General features: G+C 36.8%; 1 protein-coding gene across 4 annotated transcripts; it reads left to right on the top strand.

Moving 5' to 3' along the window:
- The first annotated feature begins 4,080 nt into the window (after positions 1-4,080).
- On the top strand, positions 4,081-13,052 carry ZNF706 (zinc finger protein 706). 4 transcript variants are annotated; one of them, XM_051970940.1, is made up of 4 exons: positions 4,081-4,303; positions 8,770-8,906; positions 9,876-9,983; positions 10,720-13,052. In XM_051970940.1, exons 2-3 carry the CDS (start codon positions 8,772-8,774, stop codon positions 9,969-9,971), a joined length of 231 nt encoding a protein of 76 aa, XP_051826900.1. In that variant the 5' UTR covers positions 4,081-4,303; positions 8,770-8,771; the 3' UTR covers positions 9,972-9,983; positions 10,720-13,052. The 4 variants fall into 4 exon arrangements, with proteins under 4 accessions (XP_051826900.1, XP_051826899.1, XP_051826901.1 ...); XM_051970939.1 differs by lacking the exon at positions 4,081-4,303 and adding an exon at positions 4,423-4,595; XM_051970938.1 differs by lacking the exon at positions 4,081-4,303 and adding an exon at positions 4,867-5,164.
- Positions 13,053-13,587: the final 535 nt, after the last annotated feature.

The raw sequence follows: 13,587 nt of genomic DNA, 5'->3' as shown, positions 1-13,587 counted from the left end.
ATACCTCATCTTTCTATAAGAAATTCAAATCAGCATAATTTTCATGCCTAAAAGGAAAATGAGTTGTTTTTCTTTGTATATGAAGATAATAACAATAATAACTGTTTATAACATTATCGAGATTTGAGAGGGACCTTTCACAGTACCTATATACACCCTCATTTTACAAAAGATGAAACTGAGGCCTTAGAGTCTGACACAAAGAAAGGTAGATAAAAATAGTGGAGAATTCAGGGAATATCCTTTGAAGTCAAAGGGCAGTCCTTAAATGTTTCTAGTGTTAAAAAAAAAAAAAAAAAAAAAAAAACCTATATGTTCACATATGAGTCTAAAAAAAAAAAAAACTTTAGCTATTGAAACATTTTCAAAAACAAAAGACATTTATAATTTACTGGTATTACCTTAAAATCTGGGATTTAGTTCTAATAGTTCAACAGTGACATACATTAAGCATTAGTTATATAAAACTTTTAAGTGACAAAGCACTTTGCATCCATTAAAGTGATTTGATCCTGATGCTACTGACTTGGGCATATTCTCTGAATTGCTTATCTAGCAATATCATAGATTTTCATTGATCAATGGATTATTGGACATTGGATTCTCTCTGTCTTTCGAAACATGTATTTGTGAGAAAGCTGGACATGGTTAGGAATAAAATCTATGATCTTGAAACAAAATGAAGGTAACAGATTCATCTATAGGACATTATTAGCAATTTGACTCATTGAGGGGTTAGCTACCCACCTAAAGAAAATGGGAAAGAGGGATTGTCTTCAAGGTTTTATTTTTTAGATAGTAAAAACTTTATGTAGATTAAATATTAATAAAGTATTTTTCTCTAATTAAGATCTTCCTTTTAATCTTATATCTTTAAGATTTCCCAACTATATTGTTCCTTTTCTCATTTTGCATGTAAATAATGTCTCATTTCAGAAAATTTTTGTAAAAGTTTTTGTTGCATTTTCTTGACTTTTATCATTTATTACTGAATATGCCTAAAGGAAAGCCCTGGAATTCACTTTGAATCCTTTAAAACAAAAATTCTTCTGATCTCTAATAATATAATCAGTACTTAATTAACCTCAGAATTACAGCCTTAGAGATGAAAGGGACCTCTGCAGTTAGCATTTGTACCTGAACAAGAATCCATTCTAAAACATCAATGAAACTGGTCTTCTTGTTCTCCCACAAGACATTATTAAATTTCTCAATTCCTGTGCATTTTTACTGGTTGCTGTCCACATGCCTGAATTACACTCTATCTTTCTTTGCCTCATAACTTCCCTGAATTATCTCAGCTAAAAGCTTACTGTTATCAAAGTCCTCAAAGTTAGTAAAGATTACTAGCTGAGATTACCTCTCTCTGACATGACTTCCAATTTACCTTTTATATATCTTTTATTGGAAAGTTATTTGCATATTGCCTCCCCATTAGAATAAGCTTGTCTTTCTTTATAAATATAAAGTTGGGTCCTCAAAGATCAAAGCAATGGCTATGGTTAAGTATATGTAAAAGTAATGCATCTGAATAATTTGGGAGATCCAATATAAAACTGGGGAAATAAATTACAGGAAACTTGGTATCAATATTGTGCTTTTAGCACCGATGCACTTAGTAGCAAGATAAAAATCAAGAATTAATAAACAAAGAGGCAGGTAGGTGATACAGTGCACAGAGCAATGATTCTGAAGTCAGGAGGACCTGATTTCAAATCCATTCTTAAACATTTGGCACTAGCTGTATGACTAGCTGTTGCAAGTCAATTAACCCTAATTGCCTCAAGTCCCCTCTCCCCAAAAAATACATAGAAAAAAATAATACATAGACAATTAATTAAAGCTAGGATGATTTCTTGGTTCTAGAGTCCAAGCAGTCCTAATTCATTATTTGAAGTGACTCCTCTGGTGCTCAAGAAATCATCCTATACTTGTTTTCTTCTCTTGACATAAGAATGACCAAAAAAAGGAAAATAATGAAAAGAGCCAAAAGAATGGCAACACAAGTGGAATACTTCTGGAAGGCTAATGTTTCTAAGAAGGCCTAAAGGTGTGGAATGCTGGACTGTGAGTGCTCTGTGGCAGTTATAGATCAGTTGGCATAGAAGAGGAAAAGCAAATAAGCAGCAGCCTGAGATTATATCCTAACTTGGAATGGAAAGGGTCTTAAATACAAGGAATCCTATAAGGTACTGAGAGTGTTTGGATACATATATACACATACATACATACGTATGTATAATACAGGATTATCTGAAAAATATGTTGATTACTGAACTCTTAATGATTATGTTCAACATATTAACATATATAAACATGCATGTGTGTGCATATAGTGTACATATAGATGTGTATATCATATATACATAAGTAGGTATATACTTTGGCATGTTCTGGGCTGTAAATGAAAGGACAACAATGTAACAGAAATGCCGCATATATTAGTAGATGATAAATATTTGAATTGAACACAGTACAACTATCAGATTTAAGAAGTATCCTTCTAATTAACTGCATACAGTCTCATATTGTTTATCTTGTTTAGGAGGCCAGTTGTTGCTCATAACTACTGTCACATGCTGACTAGATCATGCTCATATTTCAGACCCCCATTCATACTCCTCCCTCACAACTATTGTGCAGCTGTCACCAAAGCAACCAAGAGATTCTGGCTAATTTACAAATGTCATTGCGTTGAAATCTTATCTCAAATTTCTGACTTCTACAATTCTTCTATATAATTCTATAATTCTGTAAATTACATATATTGATTTGGTTCTTCATTTGTAGGCTAAAGATACTTAAAATACTAACAGACAATTTTATAAAATTGTTCAAAAGAATTACGAGTAAATTCTTATATGAAATTTTAGCTTCTTGTATGGAAGCTAAATAGATGTTTTAGCAATCCATCAGATAGTCTATAAAGATGTTTCACCACATATGCCAATATCCTAAGAGTCCTTACTAGATGAATTTAACCAATTTTATAACCCCTGTATCTCAAACAAAATCAACAAATTTATTAAGTTTTATTATGTAATAGATGCTGTGTATGATCTGGGGAAACAAAAGACCAAAACGATTAAAAAAAAAAAGCTTTCCCTCAAAAGAGGGATAACACTAACATTATATAAGTAGATATAAAATATTATAAATATCAAACTCGAATAGGTGAGAGGTGGTGAGGTAAGTAGGCTATTACCTCAAGGTAGGAAAGGCTTAAAATAAGAGGTGGCCTTGAGCCGAGAGTTTTAAAGGGAGGTAGGGATTCAATGACATCATTTAGTCTTGTCGACCAGCGTTTATTAAGCGTCTACTATGAGGCACTGTGCTAAGCATTGGTTTTATCAAGAAAGCTAAAAAACAGTCTCTGTTCTCAAGGTGCTCACAGTCTAATGAAGTGGATGTGAGTGGAAGGAAGCATTATCTGTGCAAAAGTAGAGAGAAGAGGTGGAATCCTTCGAATGAAGAATAGCAAGTAAAACAGTTTGGCTATGAAGGAAAATGCTTTAAGAGGAGTAATGTGAAACTTACAGGCCTGGAAATAAATTGGTGTGGGTAGTAGTGATGGTAGGGGGTAGGAGGGTTGGGTGGGGAATGATCAGAGGTAAAAACATTCACCTTCCATACAGCTCACTAACTGTAGTATAATAAAGAGTGGGTCAAGGCTGGAATTGAACTAGCAAGTAAAAGCTATTTGCGAATTAAATAACAAGAAAGACTCTTCTACAAAAAGATCCTTCCCCCAAGCACAATAAATTGGGTTAACTGTGGATGGGTCTAAACGAGGACCGTTAAAACCCAATTCTTCAGCACAAAAAGGTGAGCAAATTTAGCTGGCTTAGATTTCATTCTTTTTTCTGGTACGAGACAGGATTTTCCAGCGCCCTTTAACTTTGACCATAGGAGACCCGGAGACCCCCAGTTTCCCCTCCCCAATCCTTGGGGACAGAAGGACTGGGCTTGGGCTCTGTGATTTGGAGGGGTGGGGGTGGCGTGAGGTAAACTGAAGCCTGTGAGAGAACAAAGGCTGCCGGGTCCCTCTTAGAGGTCATCCCAGACCGGGGCTCCCATCAGTCTGGTCCAAGTCTGGCGACTGAGCCCGGGGAGCGGGCCTCCCCTCATGCCCGGCCACCAACCAGTCTCAACCTCTACACTGAACTGCCCTGCTAGGGCCGCCCCACAGGCTGAGAAACTCCTCTCCCAAGCAGGCTTAGCAGCCACCAACCCCCTTAATCCCCTTAGACAGTTGTTAGGCAGAGGCCGCAGAAGCAGGCGGGTACCCAGGAGCTGCCCGGAGGTGAGGAAGAGGAAGAGGGCAATGGAGGGGATGAGGGAGGGGCAGGCTGCGGAGGAGGACACGGGCGCAGTTGCGGCTGCGCGGTCCTGGGAAGCCCTGGCCAAGAGAGGCCAGGCCAGGCCAGGCAGGGGCCGGGGCGCGGGCGCCCAAGGAGAGTGACTCGGTGAAACAACCTGACTGGACCAGAGGGCGGCAGTTAGTTCCCAGATTAAATTCATTCCTGGCCTTCCGGAGCTATCTCAGGAAGGGACACGCGAAAGCACAGAATGAAGAGGACAGCACCTCTGAAAAGGTCGCTGTCGCTAGCCCAGGTTTCGGCTCGCCCCCTCCCCCCCGTTATGTAATAGGGATGCGCAGCCATTGGTGCGCGCCGACCGGAAAAGAGTCAGTGTGCGAGCCGAGGGGGGAGGTAGAGGAAGGGGCCTGAGGGCGGAGCTAAAAGGAGGGGGATAAGTGTGGAGGTTGGGAGGGGGAGTGTCGGAGGAAGAGAGTGGGTGCGCGCCCGGCGCTGGGGAAACCGGGAGAGCAGCAGTCGCCGCTGCAGCAGCAGTCGGGAAGCGTGGGCGGGCGTGCTCGCGCGCGTGTGCACGCGGCGCCGTGGGGTCTCGCTCTTCCTATTGAGGCGGGCAGGCGCGTGCGCGCGATAGGCGTGAGGCGCGGACTGTTGTAGGCTCCCTCTCTCCTCTCCCGGGCAGGCGGGCGGGTGGCGGCGGCGGCGGCAGCGGCGGCGGAGGCCGTGCGGGGAGTGCTCAGTCTCTCACTCAGTCCCTCCTCCCTCCCTTCCCCACCCTCCCTCCCTCCCCCGCCCCCAAGCACCCTCGCCTTGCGCGGCGCCTCAGACGCCGGACTGTCCCAGCCCCGGTAAGCGGCTCCGGGCACCTCGGCGGCGGGAAGGAAGGGACGGGAAGGGGGAGGACAGGGAGAACGAGGCCGGAGCCCGGACGTCCGTCCCTCCTGCCGCACCCGCCCTGGGCAGCGGTGGAGGAGAAGCGGGGGGAGGAAACAGCAGCAGCAGCGGGAGGGCCTGGGACAGAAGGGCGAAGGGTTTTTTTTGTTTTTTGTTTTTTTTTTTTGGGGGGGGAGAAGGCATGGCCTTTGCTCGGGGTCAGTTCAGGAGTGGTGGGGGGAACACAGCAAGGCTGGGGTGGGGCGGAGGCGCACGGGACGGGGGCCGGCTCTTAGGTGTCTCGTGCATGGTAACTAGTAAGGGAAATTGCTCGTGGGGTCCGCCTGTGAAAAGGGAAAGCCCCCCATCACCGCCCCCCGAAAAGATGGAGTCAGAAGCTCGTGTCAGAAATGGGTCCGAACTTGCACTGCCTCTTGGACTTGAAGGGTTTATTTTAGGGGAGTACAGATGGTGTGGGGAGAAGGCACTTCCTCGATCCAAAAATACCAATCCCCTCTTATTTGTTTTGGTTTTGGATGAATTCTTTTTTGCATGTCCCCTCTCTTCCCCCCTTTTCTTTCTACTTTAAACTCTTGGAATTTAGGCCATCTTCTTAGAAAACCCATTCCTCTTGCTTGCTTCCCCTACCCCATTTTGCAGCCCCTACCCCATTTTGCAGCCCCTACCAAAAAACCACATAAAATGGAAGAATTCGGTAGTAATCTGAAGGTTGGGAATTTGTAAATTACTTGTTGGCTTGCACTAAATTATCTTAACCATTGTTTCATGATATCTCAGAGAAGGGATTCATTATACTCTTCAATTAGTAGAAAACTTTGTTAACTTGTCTGACCAAAGTAGCTATCAAGAAAAAGATGTCAATTTACAATTCGGTTTTCAAAAAAGAAATTACTGTTATGTAGCCTGAGAACTTAAGAAACTTCTTCCTTCTTACCTCAGATTTTGACTTTTATTTTGCCTTTTATATATCCAAAATATGCCTCTTTATATGAGAAGAGAGCAAACATGGCTTTCCTTTTGCCATAAGAGAGGCCATGAAAATACTTGTGTTAAACTTGTTATATAATATATTTTTTGATGAAGTAAGAATACTTCTCTGTCTTTTAAAACTGGGACATTGTTCCACAAATTGGTGTTATTACTTTGTACCACTGTACAAAAGCAATTAACCAGGGTATTATAGGCTTTTGAATAGAAAAGTACCATCCTAACAGCTTAGAGACTTCTTTCATCTTCAGAAACTTCTGGAATTCTTTTAGTGGCCTGCCATTTTAGGATAGGAAACTTTGGAATGCTCTGCCACAGTATAAAGGTTAAACACCTTCAGGATTTAAAAGTTAAGGTAAAGTAAAAAAATATATAAAATTAGTGGAACACAGAATTGTAGTTTTCTAATTATAAAAAACTATTGAGATTGGCTCTTGACAAGTGTAAAGAACCTTTTCATTGATGCACAGTACTTCAAGATAACTTTAATTGGAGTAGAAAGTGATTTTAGTAACATTAAATTTTGACATAGAACACACTTTTAAGTACTTCATGAATTTGAGTACAAAAACAAAAATTCTTGGATGAGGGAGAGGGGCAAGGGAGGTATCCATACTATAACACTCAGCTTGTAAAGTCTTTACATATTATCAAATTACTTTTGAAACCTTTTTTCTATGGTAAAAAGAGTGGTGGTGGTGAATCAATCAAAATTAAGTTAGTGTATTAAATATATCCAAGGTCTGTTATTAAATATGTAATCTTGGTACAAAAGGTAAGCAGTGAGAGAAACTTATTTGGCTTTTGATTTTCCATTTTAAAACTAATGCTAAAGGCAGGTTGTCTAAAAAAGTATACTTTAGCTTTTTGCTTTGGCTGTCAATTCTCTTGATGTGACATCTACTTTTAAAATAAAATCACATGACAAACACGAAGTTTAGGATTCCTGTTTTGGGGTTATGTTTAAGAGGAATTTTTTATCAAGTAACATTGCAAGTAGGATTTGTTCTGGACTAGTTGGCATGCATTCATCTGTATATGTGTGTATGTATGTAATATGAGAGGTTTTTAGAAGTATACTTAATGGTCTACTTTAATACAGTTTTTTTTTTTAAAGTTTATTTAGTCTAGGCACCTTATGAACTAAGAAAAAAGAGCCAGAATAGAGAACTGGCTTTAGAAATCAGGAAGAAAGACCTTGGGTTCAAATCAGTCTCTGAAATCAGTGGTTATCCTGAGCGAAAAATAACTTACCTTAACTTACCTTCTCAATGTTCTAGGGCTGCAGGCTACCCACAGAACTCCTGTATGGGTCAATTGTCCTGACCCATATTAAAATGTAATTGGGAAATGTTTAACAAAATAAATTTAAATACACTACAAAATAAATAATGTTTATTTGTGGTTTTATCAGTCAGCATATTGCTGACCAGGATCTGTTTCTAGGTAAGACTATAAAGCTGTAAATTTCATGGGACCTGGCATTGGTATCAGGCATTCCATCTACCAATACAATGATATCAGGTTGATTTAAAAAAAGAAAAACTACATACACATATCTTTATAGAAAACTTAGAAAGTGCTTTACATACATATGTTATCCTTGTAGCATCTTTTAAATGACTTGCCTGTCACCTAAGTGTCTAAAGCAAGATTGTCTGGAGTTTAAAAATGGTGATTTTTTTCTCCAGGAAGTGTAGCTATATTTAGTATGATTGAATGCTTTGGACCACCAGTATTTGTGACTCTGCTTGTGACAGACCAGATCTACCATTCTATTCCCTTTACCTTGGTGTTCACTGTGCTTTGACGTACTAATGTCAAAATGGTCTTTTGAGGTTGGTGGTGCAAGTAATAATATTTCTGTTTTATATGTGAGGAAATGAGAATTGAAAGGTGAAATAACTTCCCATTCAGGATCATGCAACTAGTCAGTGCCAGAATTTGAATTTAAACCCTAGATTTCTGGGTCCAAGTATAACATTTTTCATCTGCTGTGTCATGTAGTTGTGGCAGATTATTCAAAAGGAATTTCTTTGATTATATTAAAGCACGGGGTATGGATGAGTTTATTTTAATTTTTCCATCTGGCCTGCCTTTTGAAATGGAGATTTCATTGTTTTGAATTGTATAAATTGAGGCTGCTCTAGAAAGACTATAATTTTTCGAGGGTACCAGAGTATAGTATTATGAAACCTGAGTATGTTCTTTGAAGAGAAGAATAATTCCCACCTGCTGCTCTGATCTTATTTTGAGGCATTAGGTGACAGATCTTATTTCTCCTGAGTTTCAAGACTCAAATCTTACATTTACTAAATGAAAGGAAAATTGCCAAAATATTAAAATGAAGAGAAATTTTTCACTAAAAAAAAAAAAAAAAAAAGCAAAAAATTTTAAGTTAACTCAAATTTTTTATTTCAAATTTAACTACTTTAATTCCAGAAAGGAGGGAGAAGCCATCATGTTAAGCCTGTATTGTGTTAGAAATGTCCTACTGATATATTTTTGGCATGGCTTTTGAACAAATTAATTACTAGTACCTATGTATTAATAACTTTTTGTTTGTTTATAGATATGGCTCGTGGACAGCAGAAGATTCAGTCTCAGCAGAAAAATGCCAAAAAACAAGCTGGACAAAAAAAGAAACAAGGACATGATCAGAAGGCTGCTGCTAAGGCTGCCTTGATATATACCTGCACTGTCTGTAGGGTAAGAGGGGCTAGAAGGCCCAGCATTTTTGTGGACAATTGTTCTATTACTTTGATAAAGATTTATTAGTATAAAGTTCTGGGATTCACAATTATACAAGTGCAGCCCCTCATTGCAACTTGTCCAGACCTGTTCATCCCATCTCTACTCTTTTCTAATAAATTTTCATATTGCTGTCAAATGATATTCCTTATACATAATTTCGTGTTAAATAAAAATGGTTTCTGGGCCTATCGGTTGGCACCTTGCAAGGAGGTTGTGTGCTACATTGCTAGTTTAGTAATTGAATTTATAATAAGTAAATCTCAGAATTTAGCCTTAAAATTTAAACATTCTTTATGAATTTACTTGCAATTGTTGTATAGTCAAAGTATGTCAGCATAATTAAAATATTAATCACACTAAGAACAGAGCAAGTTTAATATGGTTAAACTAGTTTAAAGATGATGAAGGACCTATTTATTGGTATTAGACCTTAACTGTTTTCCATCCTATTCTCTGGACAACAGGAACTTTGAAAATTTATGAGAGCAATGCACTACTTACCATGCACAAGAAATGCCTTGGGCTGGCCACTAGTAAAGATAAAGATGGTGTGAACATATTATAGCTTAGTTGAAATTACTGCTGGAAAATTGTCATTATACAGAACAACAAAGATTATTTCTAAAATGGAATCATTAGTAGAGTAGATGAAATATCTTACTCTTGCTAAGACGTGGCACTGTTAATAAAATTGAAATAAAGAATAATAGTAGTCAAATTAAACTGACATAGATTCTGATGTACATGGAAGGAATCTTTGCATGACATTTTGAAATTAGATGAGAATCATTGTAGTGAACTTATTCTAATCTGTTCTTAATATAAATGTAGTGAATCTATTAAATTTTGCCTTTTTGTTTTTTCTCCCATGATAACTAATTTTTTCTCTCTTATCCTTTGCCTCTTCATTCTGTCACTCATTAGACACAAATGCCGGACCCCAAGACCTTCAAACAGCACTTTGAGAGCAAACATCCTAAGACTCCACTTCCTCCAGAATTGGCTGATGTTCAGGCATAAAGTTGTTTACAGGTCATTGATTTTTTTTTTGTTTGTTTGTTCTAATGTCAGTTGTTCAAGAGGACATAACTATCTCCTAAAATTGTGAGATTTAATTTATCTTCTGGCTGAGACTTGATAATTGTTTCCCTGTCTTAAAAGTTTGATAATTGTACTTAAAAAACCATTTTGCAATACTTCATACCATGTCTTCAGAACACGAAATCTATTTTAACTTGTACTACTGCTGCTGCGGCCAAAAATAAATAAATAAATAAATGAAAGAGGAATCTGGCCAACTCTGGTCCTGGAATGAAAAAGATAATCAACTTGAAGAGAGTAGTTAATACCAACAACTGTATTTTGAGATATTTTGCTCTCAGAAATGATGCGCAGGTTTAAGTAGCTGAGAGGATTATGCAGGTATTTTACTTGGGTGCAGCACTGTGTTGTATTATAGGAAAAAATTTATCATGTATTGTAATTGCTGGAAAACAATCATTTTCATTCTTGATGGCTTGTTTGAATTCTCCCCATAACACAAACACTTTAAACTGTCCTTTAGTAAACTGATCAGAAATTCTAGTGTTAAGGTAGTAAAAATCCAATTAGCTATAAAGACCAACTGAATCTAGAGACTACTTTCTGTAAAACTCAAATTCATTGTCAAATGTCTGGTTTGTTTCTTTCTTGGCCAGTATAAGCAGTGTATTAGATTAGTGTTGTGTAACAGTTACATTCACTGAAAGCTATTCTTATGTTTTTGTAGGTGAATTCATGGCACCTATTGACTCTTCTACTATCTCAGACCTTAGGTAACAAACCTGCAGCTGCTTTTCTAACAAACTGTTGATCAGCAAAAATAAGGGGGCTACAGAAACACTCATTTTTATGCTGTTCCCTTTTGGGCTTCATGCAAAGACAATTCTGTGTAAATGTACAGTTGGGCCCTGATTGGAAATCCTGAAAATCAGTCCATCCTTGTTATGAAAATTTTTTTACAATTGTAATTATATTGATGTTCATATTGTGTAAAATAACTAATAAAGTAGTACTTTGATTTTACAACATCACAGGATAAATGCTTGTAGAAGTTCTGTTCCACCTTTACGCATCTGCCTTAAAATCTAATGAAGACATCAGCTAGAATTGCAAATGCTTTGTCTCTGCCCCCATTATCATTGTTTGTTGGTTATTCAAAGCAGACTCATTCAATACATGTATTCATGTATTCCTAGTGTATTATGTTAGCTAAAACAGCTAATGAAACAAGAAGCATTGATAAACTGCTGTCATCATAAACTTGATATTTTAATTTGTCAGTTTGTTTAGTAAATTCTTTTTTTTTTTTTTTTTTGAGAATTATGTGCCATTCCCCTTTCTTTAGTTATACCTATATTGGGTATATCAATTCTGAAAACAACTTGGGACAGGTTCTGAGAAAGGAATTTCAGATTTGACAAAATAATCCTCTTCTTGCTGGCCTCTATTGGATATAAATTAAATTATTGATTAAAGAACAATTTACAAATATTTGGTAAATGATTGAAGGAATTGAGTTTTCCTTATGAAAAATAAGTATTGCCATAAGGAAAGACATGAAAAATTATTTAACCATTTTGTGTAAGATTAAGCTTGAAAAATTTATAACTATAAACTGGTCTGTCTTCATATTATAATAATGTAAATCTCTTTCAGAATTATTCTAGGTAGTTTTAAATCGAAGGTTAAGCTTCAGAAAAAATTGTTTTAAATATTTGCCAAAATAATGAATGGAAAATGAATTGGTTTGAGCCAGTTTTGTAATTAGTAAATGTCATTAACAAAAAGGATGGAATGGCATAGCTAAGTATCCACTCATTGCCTTTAAGGGTCTATTTTGGTCTTATTTTTAAACTCTTAAAGGCCATGTACATTGAATTTGAGTTAAGTGTCTTAAAACAGTTTTAACCCCTACAGACTTGTTACATAGGTATGTTAAAGATATTTGTGGAGAAAAAGATTCAAATGAAGTTAAATCTTGTCAGGTGAAGAGAGACTCTGTTTAGAAATTGATTCTCAACAATTTAATTTCATCAGAACTACAAGATTAAGCTTAATAATGTCCATTTTAACTGATTTGATTTTTTAAAAAAATGATAAGAAGAACAGTATTCAAATATATACTTAGGGAGTAGTAGCACACACTTGTAGCCAGATTTTATGGACACCAGATTCTATCCTTTAATTGTTACTGCAGATTCTTCCTATGGTTTTGCATCATCTATTAAATTGTATGTATTATTACTGTTTAAAGTGAGATTTTAAGAGAAAGATCTAATGACCTGATGCAAACAGTTTGTAAGAAAACTCTTACTGTTCATCTGACCAAAAGAAAATCTTTTAGTATCCTGTTCCATTCCCTAAATGTTACATGACTATTGATTATATGGTATCTTATTGACTTACCAGAATGCTAGAATTCTGCCATTATTCATGTGTTGGGTATTATTCTGGTTAATTTCAGTTACAAGGAAGTATTCTGAACATATATGTTTTTTCAATGTTTAGTTTTTCATTTAAAAATGGTTATCTTTGAATTTAAGTTTCTCTTTCAGTTGCCTTACTAATTGTATAATTTTTTAATAAAAGGTTTTTATGTTTGTATTCAGTTCGTTATGAAAAGCTAAAGAACCACATCTAAAGCTGTATCGCAGTGACAGGAATAATAGCTGCATTTATCTTGCATAAAACCTTTAATTCTCAGACCTAATATGTGAATTGTTCTATCAACTACTACTTTTTTTTTTTTGGTTGTTGTGTGAGTTAAATTTTCAGTAGGGGAAAATCTTAAAATTTCAGAGCCCTAATTAAATATTTTTGTAATTTGAAGATTCTATAACAGAACTAATTGTTATGATGTCTTCAAAAAACCTAATAAAATATATTAAGGGAGGATTTTTTTTTTTCATTTATAAATAGACATCAGTTGCTGAAGGGAGTGGGGTTAATAGTAAATTTGTTTCCACTCTTTCATATGACTATACCCCCTGTTAACTGACACACTGGAGACTCAGTTGTGTACTGTAATGTCTTATTAAAGAAAATATTAAAGAAAATAAAGTAGTGTAAAATCTATTTCTTGCCTGTTACCAAAGAAGGTTTTTTCTCTTTATCCACCTCCCTTTTAATTTAGGGGACTATTCAGCTCTTGAGTGAAATTCACTATAGCTACTTCCTAAAACAAGTTCTGGAGTGGCAGGAGGCCTCTTTTCATTCCTACGCTTTTTCTGACAACACACAATCAGAAGTTAGTTGTTCCTTTGAGAGTACCTTTTTAAGATTGAGAAGGGTAATTGGATCTCTCTCTTAGGCTTTTTCTGACTCTGAGATAGTTGGGAGTAGAAGGAAGACATAAAAGTCTAAAACCTTTAGGACTAAAAACAAAAGTTTGCTTAGTTATGAAAATATTTTTGATTAAACAAGTTCCTGATGACCTTGACAACATTTTGAAATGTCAATTTAGAAGTAAAATGCTTCATTTAAAAACTCAGGGCAGCTAATTAAGTCCTCTAACACTTAGATGCACTAGATTGAGAAAAGCATTGCTTTAAGACAAAAATAATCACTTAAAGATTAGAGGTTTCAGCTCTCTTGA

Source organism: Antechinus flavipes, chromosome 1, assembly GCF_016432865.1.
Source record: "Antechinus flavipes isolate AdamAnt ecotype Samford, QLD, Australia chromosome 1, AdamAnt_v2, whole genome shotgun sequence".
Taxonomy (NCBI): domain Eukaryota; kingdom Metazoa; phylum Chordata; class Mammalia; order Dasyuromorphia; family Dasyuridae; genus Antechinus; species Antechinus flavipes.
This window is presented reverse-complemented; position numbering and strand designations above follow the sequence as displayed.